We start from the raw sequence: 8,875 nt of genomic DNA, 5'->3' as shown, positions 1-8,875 counted from the left end.
TACGTTAACATGTAAACAATTACATCCTACAGTCCAGACAGGCTGACATTTTTTCTTAAATTTAAAAAAGCACAAGAAGAAAATGTCCTTGTTTTCCTTCCTTGCACTGAGTCTGTGGCGGCACGGATATTTATAATGGGAGACCAACGTCTGGATACCCCACCATACTTTCCTCCATAACTGTTCATTTTTGCATCCAATCCACCCTGTAGTGATTCAGAGCCCCCGCCTACTCATGCACTGAACTCCAGATTGCAAGAGCGTGACATTCACATCAACAGGAAGTACTGATATCAATTTCTTATATACAATGAGAGGGGGATGAATTAATTTAGGTAGAAGACGGTGTACTTGTACTTGTGCCTGTGCCTGTATATTTTTACTTTTTGGTCAACATGAAAGATGTGAAAAACATTTTTGAGGCACAGCGTAACCACAGGTGTTCAAAACAACATTAATGGTCCCAGAGGAGTGGACATAATCCTGTCCTCGGGTCCACCCAGTGGTCACTGGTCATCAGACACGGCCCAAAACTCAGCCAGTCACAGAGCAGGAGCCCTTGCAGTCAGTCCATATAAACTGTGAGAGGCTCTTTCACATCTCAAAAACCGTAATAAAGAAGTTGATGCTCTGTGTTTTTTTCTGCACTGATAGCTTTTAACTGTTCATGCAAGAGTGCTTACAATGACTGAACAGGAGACTCAAATGAAATGCCTAGATTATCAAGATTACAAGGAGACGATATGGAGGAGTGGACGTGGCAGTTTTCCTGCGACCACATGAAAGAGAAAAGCTAGGAATGTGGCTTTCTTGGCTTTTCTGGGATCTGAGTCAGTTCCTTTATATGAGTCAGAGGTTAAATTTATACAATAAAAAGTGAGAAATTTCAAGTCAAAATCTTAAATCAAGTGTATTCTTGTAGCCCTTAATCCCAGTTACACTCTCAATGGGCTTCATGACACCCACACTATGAAACATTAAGACCCTCAGTGAGAACAATGAAAAAACCCCAGAAAAAGAAACCTTATTAGGAGAGAAAAACGGAAGAAATCTTGGCAAAGGGTATCACAAAGAGATAATCCCTCCCAACATGCTCATAATTCACTATTTATTCACGTTGCAATTAGTCACTCACCCCAGGCCAAAAACTTACAAGCAGTCCAGCCAAATGCACAATTTACTGTTCCAGCTCCTTTAGGCGTCTCCTTAACTCCTGTCCCAAAATGCACCAGGATGAAGAAACACTCTTAGTTTAGGGTTGGCCTTAATGACTAAATTACAACAGAAATAGACAAATACATCTGGAGTGTCATATGACTTAATGATATGTGTTTAAATTTATTTACAAGATTTCCATACCGTACATGTGGACACACTGGAGTTTGTGTGTTATTATTTGGAGCACATGTCTGTCATGTTCCCTAATGATATAGGGATGATGTTGCTGAAAATTGCCTCTGATTTCATGTTCCATACACAGCACAGACATGTCATTAGGTCGCCAGTAAAATTAACAAAAATGACCCAAAACTCTGAACTTCCTCGACCTGCTTTGTTTATATTTTTTAAACCTTTAATTGTGATTTCTTTTTTTTTGGTCATAAATGTATATTAATGCAAGAGCTGAATGAAAAAGTCCCTCACGTGCAGCCCCTCAGTTGTTGACTTTCTATTCCCAGCTCTATGCAGACAAATATACACAGTCAGTGGAAACCGTCATGGCGGGGATGCATATATACAGCTATGGAGGATGGTCAAATTCCCTCTGGTCATCAGGTTGACCACAGGTGGTTTCCATGTTAAATACCACTGTCTGATCAGTGAATACATGCCCCTGAGTGTTCTCCACAATTCACTTTATAGCTACTGCTGTCTACAGTGTCTCTAGGAAATGGCTCAGACATGCCGCCCTGAAAAAGTGCACTGCTTGCTCTTTTGCATTTTGAAACCAGTTATTTACACAATGTATTTTCTTTTTTTCTAATTAGGGAAAGTGTCTGGTCTAAGGTCCATGAATTGAATCCTTGTACAGAGTTTGCCTAGATGACAACAGTCTAATCTGGAAGAATTATCGGGTAGGAAGCAGACACTAGAAATTAATGTGATTCTCAAGGGTGCAGAGACGCACATATTTGACAACAGACACTAGATCTGTCTGTCTGTGTCTTTACGATGATGAGAAGCCAGTGCAGCTTGTGTGCATCAGCTCACCATGGAGGTTACAGGCAAACTGTGGCTCTGCAAGGTCCCTCGAACAAACCTTACACTTCTGCCCATGTTCCAGTCTGAACTTTACTTTTGAGGCCTGCATCTGCAGAGGAGAGAGTGAAAGGGCAGCAGGGTTCAGAAAAAAAGGAAACAAGAATACACACAAAATTTACTGGAGCAAAAAAAAATGTGAAATATGTCATTAAACTCACCCAAATGACCTTGTGCCGTATGTGCTCTGCCTGGCCCAAAGCCTTTTGCAGCCTTGCCATTCGCCTCTGGTGCAAGGTCTCTCTGAGGGATCCAACTAAAAACTGGGAGACCAGTTGAACAGACCAGGAATCAGGCAGGAGCTGGATGACCTTCTCTGCTGCAAAGACCTGGGGGTTGTTATTAAGCAGATCCACGGCAGCGCTGGTGAGATCCTCAGAGCTCAGGTAGATTTTAAGCAGCGTGAGCAGCAGGGTCTGCCTGAACTGTGAGTCTCGGCCCCGGGCAGCCCTGCAGCAGTAGGCCTCTGCAGCCTGGGGGTCTTGCTCCTGGTGAACAAGTATCTGCAGTGCCTGAGAGTGTCCACCGGTCCTGCTGAGGAGAATGGCTTTCTCTATGTGCAGCGTTGTTGACTTGACTCTCTCTGCGGTGAGAATAAAACAAAACTTATAATTTAGTACCATTTCAGTAATGATTTATTTTCTCACAAGGCATCCACATACCATACACAGTGGATACGTCATAGAATCTGGATTCCCATAGCAGCTGCTGCAACTTCCCCCTGGTCTCCTTCAAATCCGTTTCCTCTTCCTCTCGCAGCGTCAGAGTAACATACGCCAGGGCCAGATGGTTGTGATGTCTCTCCTCCTGGGGGCAGATTACACCAAACATGTCTCAGTGCGTTTCATAAAGGAGTCAGGGTATTAGATTAGGTAGCTACTGCTGTACCCACCTCACTGTTCAAGTCATGGATTAAGAACTCAAGATACAAAAGCAATGCCAGCGGGTACTTCTCCAAGAAAGCAAGGACGTCTTGTGTCTCAAATTGATCATCGGGGGGGCGCTTGTTGAAGATCTGCACACCTGTCTTTTTCAAATAAAGCAAAACTGTTGGCCATTTAATTACCAATAATTGGACAGCAATTTAGTTAAGTGGGTGACTTATGCTGTGTTCGTATCTGTAACACATAGTTGTATTGTGCGACTCTGCCCTCTGCAGTTAAGTTGAGAGCATGAAAAAAGAAAAAAAGGCACCTCCTGGTTTTTTTGCAGAGTCCAGTCTGCAAATTTCCACACAGCATCTCTGTCCTGCAGTTGACTGAGAGTCCTCACTATGTGTCCATATACATCTGAGCAAGAGGGGTCTTTGTGGAGGCCATCTGCGATTTTCACCCAATTCTGGAAGAATATAACACGCTAAAACACACTACTTTTATACATAAAGTTTATATATATGGTGTGTGGAGTTTGGGGAAATGATACCTTAATTGCGTCAATTTGATTTCCATGGCTTTGATAGAGGGAACCTAATGCAAAAAATCTGAAAAATAAAAAGAGATCAAACAGGCAAAATGTCTCAAACACTGAATTGAAGCCTTTTCTTAATAATTTGTCAGTCAACAAAAAACATATCCATATTTGTGCTCTAAATAAGTGTGATCACTTATTCAACAAATAATCATTCATTTTCACCTGTTGTGTTGCTCCAAAACAGGAACACAGTGGTCCAGCATGCACTCATTGGGAAACGCCACAAGCTGCTGCAGATTTTCAGTGTCTCCCAGTTCTACGTACAGCCTCAGGAGGGCGCAGTCCACCTCCTTAATGCACTGCAGGCCTTGCTCCGTCCCCCTGACTGCCCTGAGTAAATCACCCAGGAAGGTCAGGTAATGATGAAATGTGCTTCTGTCCTCTTGCCAGAGTACCTGGAGATCCCTGCCCTTGTTCACTTGATCAAGCTGGGATTGAAAGTCCTCGCTGAGACACGGCTGCATGTCAGGGTAGAGGAGGATGATTTCTCGGGGGTCCAGCTCACCTGTACTGTTTGAGTGGGTAATGAGTATTGATTTGTGTTAGACTTCAGAGTAGAATTCAGCAGAAGAAGACCCACTATTCTCAAAAGTCATATGTTACTGCACAGTTTGCTGTGATTTATTTAGCGTGTTTGGAATTTGGAGTGTCGTGAAAGGGGTTTTACTCTCACATGAATAGATCTCTGGCCTCAGAAAAACCCTGCTGGTAAAAATGAACAAATCCAGCCAGGCAAGCAATGGCCTTCTGCAGCTCCTGCCAGTAAAAAAAAAAAGAAGAAAAAGCTCTCTTAAAACCAGGCACATTGCATTAAAGCACCAATATGTGAGCTGAAATTATTGAGGCAGACGACTGTGTGACTATCCTTAAATCTCAACACAAAACCAGACAAATTATAAGGAAGGACTAACTCATCAGCGTGTTCTGACATCCTCACCTCTAACCTGTAACCTGAGATATGGCACAGATTACACTAAATCTCAGACACCATCTGTTGTCCTCAGTTGCAGTCATCCAACTGAAATACACTTACAATAGCAGCTCACAACAATGTAGTCAGTCTACGCCTCGACATCCTGGTTCAATCTGTTCTATAGTGATGAAATATGAGATTCAAACACTACGATGCCAGCTGGAGTTGTAATGCATGCATAATATCTACACATTAGTGGTGTGTATGAATCTATAAGATGGTGAAATTATAGCAGCACTGAATGCTGCCTTACAAAGGCAGAAAAATACAGAAAAAGAGTTTGGAGTTTGAAGGTGTAGGGCAGCTGTATAAATTGTAAAACTTGAATTTGAACCTTTCCAAAGAGCAAGACTAGTTTATCTATGCTGCTTTCTTTCTCCATTATGATTTAACTACTGCCGTATTATTGTGGTACAACAAACTCAATAATAAAATGTTGGGGCATCAAAATTGAAACTGGTCGGAAAAAGCTGAGGCTAGCTGTGGAGTGCAGTCTTGGTTTGGTTTTTACTTTAGGGATGGCAACGTCAGTCTGTCTGTCGGCCGCTCCACCACTTTGATCCAGACCGAAATATCTCAACAACTACTTGATGGAGTGGCACAAAATGTTGTACAGACAATCATTGTTCCCAGACCATTTATCCTAGTTGGTGATCCTGCAACGTTTTCTTTAGCGCCGCTAGGAAGTTTTGAATTTTGTTACATGTTACTAACATCACCATTTTACCATTGTCATTGTGAGCATGCTAGCATGCAGAGCCCCTAGTATGGCTATAGACTCATCTGTTCCTGCAAATTTGATATACTCTTCTGTTTTATCAAAAATTACACATTTCTATGGCATAATAATTTTATATGGTAAACCAGCTGTTAAGAAAAAGTCAGATTCTGGTTTAGCTAAATTTTGACCAAATACGTATAAAGTGGAGAAAGGACAATAACTATAAATGCGTCTATGTCATTTAGTTATCCTCAGAAATGTTGTTTTGTAATGTATTTGCTAGAAACCTAGATTTCAAAACAGGGACGTGTTTACATTCTGCTGTGTGTCTATAAATTGCATTTCACCTTGTATGAGTCAAGTGGACGATGGCCTTGAACTCCATCCAGCAGCAATAAAGCCTCCTCGACCCTCTCATGCCTAACAAGTGTCTGGATCTGCTGTTCGATTGGCTCCAGACGCAGGCTGAAAATGTCTTTCTCTGTGAACACTAACACACCATCTGAGGGGAGATTTGTTTTTGGTTTTCAGAAACACTCAGTGTGTAGGAACAGTAGGTGCAAGAATGATTGACTGAATCAGTTCAAACTGAGGCAGACACAGCTACATCTTTCAAAACAAAACCACAATTTGACAGCCTTTCGGTCTGCAGTCTGCCAGGATTAGGTGATGAACTGATGTTGTCTGGTTTACCTGATGTGGAGAGTAGACCCTTTGCTCCGCCGAGACTCACGGTCTGTTTGCACTGCTGATCTACCATGCTGTAGACAGACAGCACTTGGGGCTGCAGGATTAGGATATAAGGGAAACATACTCCGGCTGCCAGCACCTCCTGAGGCCACTGCAGGGGAGGGCGCTGGCATATCCCTGTCTTCATCACAAACATGCCTGAGGGATGAGGATGGAGAAATGATATCTTGGAAAAATAAATATCCTCTGGCTAGATGGATATATGGAGGAGTGATATGAGATGATTGAGATGAACTGTATAGCTGCTTTGGAAATTAGGCATATAATGACCCACGGAGATGTCTGAGCTCAACAGCCTGCATGTACCATAAACATTTTGGCAGCTCTTACCCAAAGATTCAGGCCCGTTCAGGAGGAATTCCCCTCGTCCCACCGAGGTAACAAAGACATGCTGCCCGCTGTGATTGTGAGGAAAAAGCTCCTCACTGCGCCCAGTGTGAATATCACAGAGGAGATACCTGTTGCTGGTAGCTACACACAGACTGGCACCATCTACCGCCAAGGCCACGGGGTCCTGGAGCAGAGGGACTTCCTTTACAACCTCCCACCTGTCCACTCCCACCACATGGATCCGGATCACCTTCCTGCGGCTGGAGGAAGTCACCATCTCCACACGTGCTGCCTGGGCTGCGAGCGGTGAGTCACACACCTCAAACAAAGACACGTGCTGGATCTTCTTCAGAGTGGGAACAGGCTCTAAGGAGAACATGTTGAGGGCAGTAATGCTCCGGTCCCACAGGACCAGCAGATGGTTGAAAAGTGGGACTGCCCTCAGTTGAGCTACTTGGTTGCTTGAGCCTAGTTTTCTTGCCCTACCTTCTCTGGTTTTGCTCTGGCCAGGACTCAGGTCTCCATTTGTGCTACTGGGAAGGATGAGATGCTGGACTGTTGCGTCTTTGGTCCCTATATACACATTTCGGTCATAGCACTCAAGGCATTGGATGCTGGCTTTGCCCTTTTCTTTTGGGGCTGCTTGCTTTTCATAGACATGTGTCTGTGTAAATGCTCTAAAAGCCATTGCAGAAATGTAAAGATGCTTGATTGTAGTAAGGTAAAATAATATCTGCCTGAATCAAAGCTACAGATCTTCTGTGAAATATGTAGAAATAAGACGTCCCTACCTCTCTGCTGTTCTCCCTTCCTCTTTGAATCCTTCACAAGTTTGTGAAGTGTAAAGTAGTTTCACCTCCCATGTGACCATATCCTGACAGGAAACGCTATGGCAGGATGAGCGGTGTAAAATGCTGACACTTGCGTAAAAAGCTGACACTTGTGAGGACACTTACACAACTCATGCAGCAGCCCTCACCAAGAAAACCAACTTTTTACAAGTATCAAAACAATAGGTATGGTGAGGAAGACAGATATTTTGAGGTGCCCACAGTTACGGTCTCTTGTGTTCTTGGCTTGTGCATGGTCCAAAGTGGTGGCTTTGGTTGGTGGATAATGGACAAGTAGAAGAGCAAGTGATCTGCTGATCAAACCATATATGGTCGGTCTGTTTCTTTACAACTTGAATGTGCTGGGTGCGACGAGGTCAAGAGGCAACAGAAACGCACCAGAGGTTTGTTTTACAGCAATGATTGTCTAAAGGGTGACCGAGAGGGGACAGCACTGTCATAAAAAGATCTGGTTTTCAAACCTACCATCAAAGCTATATTTGTTACATTGAACTGTGTGTCTGCTCTCTTTTATGGGGAATATCGTATAAACTGACATATGCACACTCCTCCTCTGGATGGCATCATCAGAGCAGAATAAGACATATTAGGATGAGCAACAGCAGGATATCCTGATATCCATTTCAGCATGATATACAGAGAAAGGTCTTTATTGGAACAACCTTTATTGTGTTCTCAAGTTTTTACACATGAGAGAAGCATAAATCATCACTTTTTTGTTTCCTCAGTGCGAATACATGTTTTATCTATGCATTCATAACCAAAGTATACTTAGCATACAGAAGAAATATATGTGTAATGAAAGTCAGACCTGTATTAAAGTTTTGGGGCTGAAACTAAAGATTATTTCATCGTCAATTGAACTGCTGATTATTTTCTTGATTCATTAATGAATCTTTTTGTCCATAAAAATGTCAGAGAATAGTGGAAAATACTCCCCAGAGTCCAAAGTGACATCTTCAAAATGCTTTTTATGCGACAAACAGCCCAAAACCCAGTTTACTGTCATATAAGATTAAAAAAAATAAATCCTAACTCACCCTCACAAATGAACAAATGTTTGGGAGTTTTGTTTGAAAATGAAATTAATTTATCAATTATCAAAATAGATAATTTTCTGTCAGTCAGCTAATCCATTAATTGACCAGTCACCATCAACTCTAATATGTTTGCAACATCATTTATCCTCTTCAAAAATGAAAGTATGCGAGGAAAGAAACATGAATTTTCCATTTCAAGAAACAAAGAAAACATTCATTACCAACAGAACAATGTCGCCCTAATTTAAAACATACATGTTTATCTTTATGAAAACATCACAGTTTTTTTTTTGTGTGTGTGTGTGTGTGTGTGTGTGTGTGTGGGCAATGTGAGAGAACTAATAGTCATTTATAACACCAAAATAAGCATTTGACATTCAGAGTTTGTTTATGTACCAGGCATGCTATGAAGAAATATTCATGCATGCACAATATCTGTATGATGATATGAGCTCTTCTCGTTACTGTGACCCTTTCACGG

General features: G+C 42.2%; 1 protein-coding gene across 1 annotated transcript; it reads right to left on the bottom strand.

Annotated features, from left to right (window-relative positions):
• Positions 1-2,167: 2,167 nt before the first annotated feature.
• LOC139298166 (transforming growth factor-beta receptor-associated protein 1) lies at positions 2,168-7,191 on the bottom strand. Its single transcript, XM_070921059.1, has 11 exons — positions 6,504-7,191; positions 6,117-6,311; positions 5,771-5,925; positions 4,403-4,485; positions 3,892-4,239; positions 3,682-3,739; positions 3,454-3,597; positions 3,152-3,286; positions 2,922-3,066; positions 2,421-2,842; positions 2,168-2,311 (listed from the first exon to the last, which is right to left on the bottom strand). Exons 1-11 carry the CDS (start codon positions 7,189-7,191, stop codon positions 2,168-2,170), a joined length of 2,517 nt encoding a protein of 838 aa, XP_070777160.1.
• Between the last annotated feature and the right edge of the window lie 1,684 nt (positions 7,192-8,875).

This window comes from Enoplosus armatus, chromosome 15, assembly GCF_043641665.1.
Source record: "Enoplosus armatus isolate fEnoArm2 chromosome 15, fEnoArm2.hap1, whole genome shotgun sequence".
Lineage (NCBI taxonomy): Eukaryota > Metazoa > Chordata > Actinopteri > Centrarchiformes > Enoplosidae > Enoplosus > Enoplosus armatus.
Note: the sequence above shows the minus strand (reverse complement) of the source record. Positions and strands in the feature narration are given on the sequence as shown.